Source organism: Canis lupus, chromosome 30 (genome assembly GCF_011100685.1).
Source record: "Canis lupus familiaris isolate Mischka breed German Shepherd chromosome 30, alternate assembly UU_Cfam_GSD_1.0, whole genome shotgun sequence".
Lineage (NCBI taxonomy): Eukaryota > Metazoa > Chordata > Mammalia > Carnivora > Canidae > Canis > Canis lupus.
The window spans coordinates 38718027-38730647 of NC_049251.1; the positions used below are offsets into that span (position 1 = coordinate 38718027).

The 12621-nt window shown below is 39.2% G+C and overlaps 1 protein-coding gene and 1 long non-coding RNA gene across 5 annotated transcripts in view; one reads left to right on the plus strand and one right to left on the minus strand.

Moving 5' to 3' along the window:
- LOC111093280 overlaps positions 1–3783 on the plus strand; it is a 33621-nt gene extending 29838 nt beyond the window's left edge. The window contains exons 4-5 of one of the 2 annotated variants that reach the window (XR_005381890.1): positions 3067–3191; positions 3476–3783. This is a non-coding gene — a long non-coding RNA (uncharacterized LOC111093280). The remainder of the gene's footprint in view (positions 1–3066; positions 3192–3475) is intronic. The other variant, XR_005381889.1, reaches the window with a different exon arrangement.
- SIN3A (SIN3 transcription regulator family member A) overlaps positions 1–12621 on the minus strand; it is a 74917-nt gene that overhangs the window by 47037 nt on the left and 15259 nt on the right. For all 3 annotated transcript variants that reach the window (XM_038581035.1, XM_038581034.1, XM_038581033.1), the window contains 2 exons: positions 6160–6381; positions 1192–1368 (listed from right to left, as the gene is read on the minus strand). In XM_038581035.1, coding sequence (XP_038436963.1) covers positions 1192–1368; positions 6160–6348 — 366 coding nt within the window. In that variant the 5' untranslated portion in view covers positions 6349–6381. The remainder of the gene's footprint in view (positions 1–1191; positions 1369–6159; positions 6382–12621) is intronic.

Here is a 12621-nt window from a genome sequence, read left to right on the forward strand (position 1 = left end):
TGTTTTAAGAAAAACATCAATATAGCTTGTACAAATTTTCCCAAAGACAGAGCCCAGAGTGAAAATTTCAGGCCCAAATAATTTGACTCTCTTTAAAGACTATGCTTAAGTATAGTCAACTCTTTTTTTTTTATTTTTCAGTATAGTCAATTTTTAGTTACTTAACATAGACAAAATAAATTTCACAAAATCCCTCTATATAGCATTCAATTTTCTTAGGCCAATATTAAACAAGTTCCTGAGTACCCAAAGTAATGAGGGCAGGGATCAAGGAGAACTACATTAAGTATCAAGAAAAACAGAAGGCCAAAATGTTTGCTACACATGGATGTATCCTTCAGGGGTATACTGTTCATTCCTACCTGGAAGCTATTTAATTAGGCTGATAGGACCAAATGAAGACGCAACATCTTATCTCCTTATAGTTCCTTAATTTGTATTTCTTGCACTTGATTTTAAATTTTATATAAATGTAAAATAAGAAAAACAAATCTGAAACACTTACTGCAACAATCACTTATTTTGAAGTCACACTCAAGTAAGCAGAGAGAGAGGGGGTTAGCTGGGAACACAAGCTCCACTTCTCCACAGATGCCTCATGAATTTCAAAAGGACTAAAAACCTACAGCACATACTCAGCAGAACAGATGAAAACACTGACACTTCATTCACAATTATAGTCTTCCCCAATCTTTATTAAGGTTCCCAAAAAAGGAGCATGTGTTTTACTAAGGATGGACGTGAAGATGGCAGCCCATTCAGCTATTTATAAACAGGGATAAAAAGAGTAAATCGTAAGGTAATACTGGACCCAGTGACTGTACAGGACTGTAGCCAACTATGTGTACACTCAACAAAACCTTATGCCATGCTAAGAACTAAGAGTTCAATAGGAGGCATCAAAAAAAAAAGGACTTTATTTCGTATGGAAAGAGTCCTGCTATCCTGACACGTCTGAGTACCATGCATTCATGCATTCCAAAAACATTTCCTGAATGTATTCTCTGGATCAGGCACGGACGGTAAGAGGGGAAATCTAAGTAGGTTTCAAAACAAAAACAAAGTAAAACTTATGATTCAATCCCTAGTCTAGTATGTTAAAAGTTATAATGCCACTATGAATAGGCTGAAGCCAATGCTTCCTGCTGAGAGAGAAAACTTCTCAATGAAAGAAGAGGAGCTGAATATCACCTTAAGCCTCTGAAATTGCTGCTGTCCCTGCACTGGTGCAACTGGTGGGGCAGGATGAGCATGACTCTGGACCACCTGGCCTCCGTGGGGCTGCACAGCTGCTGGGTGATGATGACTGCTATGAACCGCTGCGATGGTGGGCCCGTGACTGCCAGAGCTCTGTGGCACTGCTGAAACCTGGGGTGGACAAAATGCAGACAAGAAACTTCAAGGCTTCTGCATTCTTCCCCAGATGTATCTAAAAGACATGCATGCGTATCTTTGCACACACACAGAGAATTACGGATCTTCATTGACTTACATCCTGGGGTTACATCCTGATAAATCCATTTTAGGCTGAAAATACCCTATGTTGAAAATGCATTTAATACAGCTACCCTCACAAACATCATAGCTCAGCCTAGCCTACCCTAAATGTGCTCAGAACACTTAGCGTAGCCACAGTTGGGCAAAATCATCTCACACAAAGCCTATTTTACAAGAAAGTGTTAAATATCTCATGTAATATGCTAAATACTATACAAAAAGAGAAAAACAGAATGGAATGGCATAAGGGTATCTATCAGTTGTTTACCCTCGTAATCCTGTGGCTGACCAGGAGCTGCGGCTGCTACCGCCCAGCATCAGAGGAGAGTACAGTACTTCATACTGCTAGCCTGAGAAAAGATCCAGATTCAAAATTCCAAGTATGATTTTTAGTGTACATCACTTTTGTGTTATCATAAAGTTGAAAAATTGGAAGTCAAACTATCCTAAGTTCGGGACCATCTGTATTCAGAAACCTAAATTTCCCACAAAGGGAACTGGTGAAATAAATTATAACTCACCCATATTACAACAGAATTCTCTGCCACTATTGAAAACTATATGGCTCAACACTTCTCAAACTATCTATGGCAAAGGACACGTTTTTCTTTTTTCTTTTTTTTCGTTTTTCTTTTTTCTTAAATTCCAATCCATCATGGGCCACTACTTTTATAAGATACGATAAAAATGAATTACTAGAGAAGTGAAATGAAAAATACATAAGCCCATAATTTCCATTCTCACATTTTAGAGATATATGACAAAATTACTATGTCCATGTCCAAATCACTATAAGTTTCTAAATACTCTCATTTTCTACACTCAAGGTCATTATAGATTAATAAGAAAGTATACACATCAGCCATCTGTGGACCACACTTGGAATAGCACTGATATAGATGCATATATTTTAACATTATAATATGTTCACAATTGGGCAGTCAGGGTGGCTCAGCAGTTTAGCGCCGCCTTCAGTCCAGGGCGTGACCTCGGGGTCCCGGGATGGAGTCCCTAGTCGGGCTCCCTGCAGGGAGCCTGCTTCTCCCTCTGCCTGTGTCTCTGCCTCTCTCTCTCTGTGTCTCTCATGAATAAATAAATAAAATCTTTTAAAAAATAAAATAAAAAAATAATACGTTCACAATCTGTAAGCTGAATGCATTCATGTGTTACATATGGATTTAAACTTCTAAATTTTTTCAGAAAGCACATTACAAAGCAGTATCTATAAATCAAAATAATCTTTTAAACCTTAGGTAACAAATATACAGCAAAATGTTAGCAATTTAGCTTGTGGTGGGATTAGAGAAGATTTTTATTTTGCTTATGACCCTTATTTTCTACTTCTATCCCTATTTGTTTATTTTGCTTATCTTTATTTGCTAAACAAAACTTTCTTCCAAATTGTTAGTGGTTTGGCCTCAAACATAATTATCTTCTATGCTTTTTCTCATCCTCTTATAAACTTAGAGTGAAATAAAACACAAGATCCTTTCCTTCCATTTCTATTACAAAAAAAAAAAAAATGCTACATGAAATTTCCAAAGCTTTTTTTAAATTTTCCTATTTCAGAACTGTTAATCACCACAGAAAACAACTAAGGACGATATACTTGATTTGCCAAGTCAAATAAAAAGACTAAATAACATGAGACTTCATCTAAATAATGGAAGTTGTATACTACAACATAAGAGAGGGTAAGTTTTTTTTTTTTTTCAAGTCTCCACAAATTTATAGGGGAGGGTGGGAAATAGACAATTACTTACAAACCTACCCAAACAATAGTTACATATTAGGAGTAAAAAGAAACTATTTAGACAGTTCTAAAAGCTCTAATATACCTCTAGCAAGAAGGGTTATTATTATTCTGAGCTTCTATATTCCAACATGCATGTTTTGAAGTTTTTTAAAAGGCTTAACTGGAACTTATAAACACTTGAGATGACAGGTTTTATATGAGCTTTTATATTTTGTATTACAGTTTCTAATATAGATGCAACTATCCCAGGTATAGGAAAAGTCATCAATCTGTTCAAATAAAAGTAATCACCCAAGGAAAACAAGGAGCCTTACTTTTTTCCAAGGTCGAATTTAAAGATTCAATTTGTAGCAGTCTTCTGACTGTGGCCCTCAGCCCCATAGGAGGGCATGGTACTGCTTCTAAAGGGACTCCTAAGAATGACACCTAAGGAATCACCATCTCCTACTTCCCCTGGATTTCCCTCTTCTTTGTTTTCTTCTAATAAATTCTGAGAAATTTATGGATTTATGGAATTGCTAAGTCAAAAAGTAATTAATAAATCTGCCACAGGGGCACCTGGGTGGCTCCGTGGTTAAGCGTCTGCCTTTGGCTCAGGTCGTGATCTCAGGGTCCTGGGATCGAGTCCCACATTAGGCTCCTCTCAGGGAGCCTGCCTCTGCCTCTGCCTGTGTCTGCCTCTCTCTGTGTGTCTCTCATGAATAAATTAAATCTTAAAAAAATAAAATAAAATAAATCTGCCGCAAACTGTCAAATTGTTCTCAAGAAAGATTACACCAATGTATGTTCCTGGTACAAGCCCTACCTTTTAAGTGTCACTAACAGGGCAGCCCATGTGGCTCAGCGGTTTAGCGCCGCCTTCAGTCCAGGGCATGATCCTGGAGACCCGGGATCGAGTCCCACATCAGGCTCCCTGCATGGAGCCTTCTTCTCCTTCTGCCTGTGTCTCTGCCTCTCTCTCTCTCCCTCTCTCTGTGTGTCTCTATGAATAAATAAAATCTTAAAAAAAAAAAGTCACTTAAGTTAGGTTGAAGAAGGCCTCTCCAACCACTTACATAAATCATGGTTCAAACTGACCTAGAATGGAATATTATAAATGCAGTGATGTTTTAAAGATTATGTAGACCTACACTTATGTAGTATTCAGGTGAAAAGTGGCCCACTATGTATTAGGTGAAAAGAACCAACAGGAGAACAGTATACACTGTATCATTCAAATTACATAAAAAGAGAAGTGTATCTAGATAGGTAGGCAGGTAAATACAGATACCCAAGAAATGCACAAGTGGGTTAAAGTCTGAAGGGTCAGAGAAAGAAGTCATCTTATATCATTTAAAACAAAACAAAGGGCAGCCCTGGTGGCTCAGCGGTTTAGTGCTGCCTTTAGCCCAGGGCCTGATCCTGGGGACCTGGGATCAAGTCCCACATCAGGCTCCCTGCATGGGGCCTGCTTCTCCCTCTGACTGTGTCTCTGCCTCTCTCTCTCTCTCTCACTGCATCTCTCATGAATAAATAAATAAAATCTTTTAAAAAAATAAAAAATAAAACAAAACAAAGCCAAAAACATGGTGATATTTACTTTCATAAATAGAAAGGGCAAAAAACACATTTCTTCCATTTCTACAAAACAGAGTAAACGGAAAAGATGAAAGATCAGCACTGGAACAACAGGAATACACAATGCTGGTGGAAATGTAAACTGGTACAACTCTGAAAAACAATTGGACATTACCTACTAAAGGCAATGATGTCACACACACACCCTATGACCCAGCAACCCTCTCCTAGATATCCGAAAAACTCTTCCTCATGTGTCCAAACCTGCTGAGTGGTCTATAAGAAGATAAGGAGTTTGCACCAGATTGTAAACCAACTCTGTTTCACTAATAAGCACACTGTTTAATTCAGCTGCCTCTGTTTCCCCATGGCAAGACTTTTTTGATTAAAAAAAAAAGCAGCACATTGATTTAAATTCTGGTGCAAGCTTATCTTGTCACGGACTGCCACTGTACCACTGCAATAGGAGAAATACCTAAAAAAAGTCACACAGCACTTTTACAACAGTGAAAAATGTGGTAACAGCCTGAACGTGCAGCAACAGAAAAATGGATAAGTAAACAGGATATACTCATATAATTCATAAAAGAGTGGAAGTGACTCAATTATTTATACACAAGAATATGGGTAAGTCTTGGGAACTGCAATGAGTGAAAAAAAGTGAGTTAAAGAAGAAAATACAGGGGTGGGTGGCTGGCTTGCTCAATGGGTAGAGCATATGACTCTTGATCTCAGGATTGTAAATTTGAGCCCCAAGGTAGGTATGGAGATTACTTAAAAATAAAATCTTTAAGGGGCACCTGGCTGACTCGGCTCAGTGGAGCACGTGACTCTTGATCTCAAGGTTGAGTTCCAGACCTATTTTTGATATAGAGATTACATACAAACACACTCACATATATAAAATCCTTTAAAAGAATAAAAATAAAAAAATAAAAAAAGAATAAAAATATATGTTTTCATTTACATAAAAGTTCAAAAATACCCAAACTAAACAATTTTATTGTATAGAGGTATAAACAAAATGATTTAGGGGCATCTGGCTGGCTCAGTCAGTGGACCACATGACTCTTGATCTCAGGGCTGTGAGTCTGAGACCCACACTGGGTGTAGAGATTACTTAAAAACATTTTTAAAATAGAAATAATTAAAAGATAACAAAGAATTAAAAACCTGCGCAATGAGCACACAAGTATACATTGTTTCTGTTATTTGTTATATCTTACTTATGGATATTTCATAAATATAATTTTATATCTAACTGGATGCTTAATACAACTTTTTTTTAATTGGACAAAATCACCAATGATCCTCCCTTACACCAAGTCCCTTGCTGGGCTCCAGCGTACCTGATAGCTGGGTGTCACAGAGTACTGAATTCCCGTAGCTGACTGCATGGTCTCAGACACTGCTTCATACACAGGGGGGGCAGGGGCAAGCACCCGGTGCTGGTGAGGAAAAGCCTCTGTGCTACCAGGGATCCGACGCTGCTGGGCCGCATACACCGGTGACTCCTGGTCATCCAAACGTCGCTTCATTCTGCGTTCATGCTCAGGGATGCACCACAAAACCTGCAGAAACCAAAAGCATCAACATGCAAACCAGTCCACACTGCAATGTGATGTGTACAATTTAGGACCAGTTGCGTGCATTTACTAGAAGCTCAACTCCCAGACCAAATATCTACTTCATCCTGGAGATGATCACTGGCTAGTTTAAGTGGATGCTTGTACACACAGCCCCCACAGTGGACAGCGTATCATAACTGAACGACTGAAGTTTAAATAAAAACATGGTCTGAATTAACTTGGGACTACAGGATTGAAAAATAACCTCCAATTTAAAAACAAGAAAATATGGGACGCCCGTGTGGTTCAGTGGCTAAGCGTCTGCCTTTGGCTCAGGGAGTGACCCTGGGGTCCCAGGATCGAGTCCCACATCGGGCTCCCTGCATGGAGCCTGCTTCTCCCTCTCCCTCTCTCTCTGTGTGTCTCTCATGAATAAATAAATCTTTAAAAAAAAATTTTAAAATAAAAAAAATGTTTTTAATTAAAGTAAAAACAAGAAAATACACCTCTTTTTCTTATTCTCTAGTTTTCTCTTCAAATGCCATCATTCCTAACATTCATTACATATTCGCATGCTTACAAAAACAGTCAAGGCTTCTTCCTAACTCCTCTCAAAACCTAGTACTACCATTGTGGTCTAATTTTTAAAATATCAATTGTTTCTTTTTTTTAAAATATGTTTTTAAAGATTTTTAGTTATTTATTCATGAGACACACACAGAGAGAGGGAGAGAGAGGCAGAGACGCAGGCAGAGGGAGACTCAGGCTCCACGCAGGGAGCCCAACACGGGCCGTGGGACTCGACCCCGGGACCCCAGGATCACGCCCTGGGCCGAAGGCAGGCCCTAAACCGCTGAGCCACCCAGGGATCCCAGGGATCCCATATCAATTGTTTCAACAATTAAATGGTATCATGAAAGAGTAATAGGCTAGGAGTAAGAGGACAATGGTTCTAGACTTGCCAACAACTTCCTCATTCTTTGTGAGTTTGTTTCTCCAACTATAAAATGAGAAGGTTGGAAAAGATCATTTTTAGGATACTTTTGACTCTTAATATTCCTTAACACTAAGGAGATTGGGACGCCTGGGTAGCTCAGCGATTGGGTGTCCGTCTGTGGCTCAGGGTGGAATTCCAGGATCTGGGATCGAGTCCCACATCGGGCTCCCTGCATGGAGCCTGCTTCTCCCTCTGCCTGTGTCTCTGCCTCTCTCTCTGTGTCTCTCATGAATAAATAAATAAATAAATCTTAAAAAAAAAAAAAAAACACTAAGGAGATTCCAGAATCCCTTATTAATAATATTCCTCTATGAAGGAACATTTTCTTTCCTGCAGGATGCAAAAAGTCTAGTAATATTCTGACTAGGAATCCAGTCTGGTCTTTTTAGGGCTTTTCCAACATCTAAAGCTTCTTCAAGGGGATCCCTGGGTGGCGCAGCGGTTTGGCGCCTGCCTTTGGCCCAGGGTGCAATCCTGGAGACCCAGGATTGAATCCCACATCAGGCTCCCGGTGCATGGAGCCTGCTTCTCCCTCTGCCTATGTCTCTGCCTCTCTCTCTCTCTCTCTGTGACTATCATAAATAAATAAATAAATAAATAAATAAATAAATAAATAAATAAAGCAAGCAAGCTTCTTCAAGGCAGGGTCTCTTTCCACTTTGTCTGCATTCCGCACAGTGCTAACATATCACACACACTCAAATACTGACCATGCAGAAGGGAAAGAACAAGAGTAATGGCTAATATAATAATAGTTAGCATATAATAAATTGCAAGCACCATTCTACACAATTTATAAATATTATTATAATCCCCACAACAACCCTATAAGGTGGTGTTATTCTCTATTTTGAAGAAACTGAAATACGAGGATAAAGTAAACTGCCCAAGGCTGCACAGCTAATAGGCAAAGCTGGAATATCGATCCACCAAATCTGCCTCCAGAGCCCGAATTCTTAACCACCTCAGTATCTCTGACCTCTCACAGAAGAAGAAATAAAGGGAGAAGAAACCTTTACTTTTACTTAAGACACACATGCAATGAGCAACCTCAGCTATCTTTAACCTCTCCCACACTTAGCTCATTCATCCTTTCAGTCTCAACCCAACAAAGCGGGAAGGCTTTGGCAGCATTCACTCTTTCAATTAGCAAATATTCAGAGAGTAGATATGAAGGTGGTGTCCTACAAAAACTACTTGGGGAGACCGTATATAGCCTCACTAGTAATCAAAGAAATATAAAGTAAAATGATACCCCCAAAGCAACAGGCAAAAATTAAGAGAGAATGATGATACTGAGTGTGGCGTGAGGGTATAGGAAATTACTACTGAAAAGAAGTTTTAATTGGTATAGACTATGTGGTTGGCAATTTGTGGCATCCATTAAATTTTTAAATTTAAAATGGGCATACCCTTTCATCTAGAAATTCCACTTCTAGGTGTGTCTACCCTTTATATCTGCCAAGTATATTTACTGCAGCAAAGTATGAAAAATCTAAATGTCTATCAATAACTGAATGAAACTGATATATCCATATTGGGAAAACTATACAGCAATTAGAAAGATTGGGGTTCCCTATAAAGAAAACCCTGCAAAACATTCTATTAAGTGAAAAGAACAAGCTACAGAGTATATACAGTGTGATTTCAACACCCACACACAATGTACTCTTAAGATTTGTGCATCTCGCTATAAATTTTGCACCAGAAGGAAAAAGCTATAAACAAATACTGAACTCTAGTTAAGGATACGCATGCTCAAGGACTTCAGTGAAAGTGTACTAAAAATTTACTTTGAAATATAACGAGAAATTAGTTTGGATGGAGGAATGGATAGACAAAGCAAGTACTATTAAAATGATAATGTAGAGATCCCTGGGTGGCCAGAGGTTTAGCACCAGCCTCCGGCCCAAGGCCTTATCCTGGAGTCCCAGGATCAAGTCCCACGTCGGGCTCCCTGCATGGAGCCTGCTTCTCCTTCTGCCTGTGTCTCTGCCTCTCTCTCTCTCTCTCTCCCTCTCTCTCTGTGGGTGTCTCACACGAATAAATAAAATAAAATCTTTAAAAATAATACTACTAAAATAAAACGGTAATGTAAAATCTTGTATATATATATGGGTGTTCACTATAAAATTCTATCAACTTTGCTGTATATTTTGAAATTGTTCTTAATAAAATGTTGGGAGAAAAGGCTAACAATACAAACCAGCTCATGAGTGGTACAAGTACTACAAATTTGGTAAAGAGAAAAAAAAATTGGTAAAGAGTAGAAAATGTGTATAGTGGAAAAAAACTACAGAGAAGGTAAATGTCTGGTTACATCTTGAAAATTAGGAATGAATTAGGGCATGAGGGTTACACAGGATGAGATTAAAATATTACAGTAACTTTGGAATTGCAGGTGACAATGAGCCATTTATAGTCTTTGCCAATTCATTTATTCCACAAATAATTCCCAAGGATCTATATAAGCCAGACCCTGTGCTGTGTGCTGGGGGTCCAGCACTGAATAGGACAGATTTCCTGCCCTACAACAACCAAGTCTTCCAATCAAGACTGCTATAAATCAGTGTGCTCTTCCCAACAGACCTGTCAGGTGGGCACACCCAGAACACTATTTAGAGGGGAAACTGATACTCAAAAGAAATTAAGTGACCTGTCAAGGAGCTAGACTCTCTCCTTGGAATGCATGACCAATCTGGAGTAGAAATACTGGACAGACAATAGTATCCTGCTTGCAGAGAGATACAGTGAAATTCCAAACTATAAAGTATTTGAGTGCCAAATAATGGAGCTACAAGAATCACACACAAAGCTACTTTCAAGCCCTGCTTTCAGCTGACATGATTTTCATCTGCCACTATGGTCTCCGACTGCTTCAGATTTGGAGTTTACACTGTTATCAGAACTCTAGTCTATGAAGACAGAATTTAAACAAGAAAAAAAGCACTTTGAGGGGCAGAAACTAGTGAAGAAAGACTAATGTGAACAAACAATGGCAGCAGAACACTAAAAAGTCATCTGGCCATGTGTTAGAATAAAAAGTGGGAATAGCTCCAAATCATCATGCAAAGAAATCGTAATTCCCAAATAAAGCAAGCAGAGCAGGATAATTCGGATATTGCAGGACAGTCTTCTGGAATAGGGCAAACAGCTGGCAAGCCAACGTGTCACACTTAGACAAATCTTAGAAGGGCAGAGGTAAAAGCTAACCTTTTCACAATGATAAATATAAAAACCAATTTTCTAATTCTACAACCTAAAATGTCTTTCATCACAGTAAAAAGTTGGCTGCCTAGAAATCTAGACAGTTCTCCATGATTATTAAAATCCAAATGGTGGGACACCCGGGTGGCAAAGTGGTTAAGCATCTGCCTTCATCTCAGGGTGTGATCCTGGGGTCCCAGGATCGAGTCCCATGTCAGGCTCCCTGCATGGAGCCTGCTTCTCCCTCTGCCTGTGTGTGTGTGTCTCTCTCTCTCTGTCTCTCATGAATAAATAAAATATTTTTTAAAAAAGAAAAAAATCCAAATGGAAAACCCAACTTTAAAGAATCTTATGTTTTCATTTAAATTAAATTTCACAAATTAGGGGTGCCTGGTGGCTCAGTCAGTTAAACATTCTGCCTTCGGCTCAGGTCATGATCCCAGGGTCCTGGGACCTAGCCTCACATTGGGCTCCCTACTCAGCGGGGAGCCTGCTCCTCCCTCTGCTCGCAGCTCCCCCTGCTCCTCTGTGTGCTCTCTGACAAATAAATACAATATTTTAAAAATAAATAAATAACATCTTAAACAAAACAAAATTAACAACCCATTCTTCTTAAAAAACAAGACCTAATACCCATGCCTCCCTGAATCAGCTTTACATTCTTCTAATGACGTAGGCCTCAATCACAAGAGTTTGCCCCCCCCAGGCACATCTGTCAATGTCAGAAGCCATTTTTGGGTTGTCAGTTAGGGGACAGGAGTGCTACTGGCATCTCACGAATTCCCAAACATCCTACAATGCACAGGATAATCCCCACAACAAAGAATTATTTGGCCAAAATATAATAATGCCAGGTTGAGAAACCTCTATCTAATATAATGCTAACCCCATTTGGCACATAACCTTTTGTGAGCTTTGGTGGGATTACATTATACTGTGGTATGACAATTTTTATCAAGGTTGCTCAGAACAGTCATCTTGGTTGACCAAAACACATCACTACTTTCTTTATAACACATGATTTACCTTGAACCTTCAGTGTATCAGAAAAATGTTATCATTTACCATGTTGGTGAAAAACTTTACTAGAAACTTTAGTAAGAATTTAAATAGCAGGGGTGCCTAGGGGCACGCAGGTGGCTCAGTCTGTTAGGAACTGGACTCTGGGTTTCAATTTACGTCATGATGTCTAGGTGGTGGGATCAAGCCTTGAGTTGGGCTCTGCACTCAAGAGAGTCTGCTTGGATTTCTCGCTTTCCGCCTCTCCCCCCTCACTCCCAAGTGCCCACAGATGCGCACTCTCTCTAAAGTAAGGGAATAGGGATCCCTGGGTGGCACAGTGGTTTGGCGCCTGCCTTCGGCCCAGGGCGCGATCCTGGAGACCCAGGATCGAATCCCACATTGGGCTCCCGGTGCATGGAGCCTGCTTCTCCCTCTGCCTATGTCTCTGCCTCTCTCTCTCTGACTATCATAAATAAATAAAAATTAAAAAATAAATAAATATTTAAAGTAAGGGAATAAATCCTAAAAAAAAATAAATAAATAAGGCAGGGACACCTGGGTGGCTCATTTGGTTAAGCACGGACTCATTTCAGTGGGGGTTATGATCTTAGGGTTGTGGAATTGAGCACCTGGCTCCTCACTGGGCTCCACATTCAGCATGGAGTCTGCTTGAGATGATCTCCCTGTTTTTCCCACTTCTCTAAAATAAAAATAAATTTTTTTAAAAAAGAATTTAAGTTGCAAATCCAAATTTTTATTCTCTATTTTCCTGGGGTTTTTTTTCCTGGTTTTGAAGATATAAATACCCAAAACAGGCAATATCCTTTAAAACGCAACTAACTCGTCACCAACTATCACCCATGAAGTTGGAACACAGCCACTCTGTATATTTTGATTTCAGATACATCTCTAGTAAAGTTCTAGCTTATCATCACTTTGGAATTTTTTTTCATCACCAAACACAATACTTTGAAAACTTAATTCTTAATTTTATTGGAGAGAACAATCATCGTCTTTGTTCCATAACTGTAGGCATT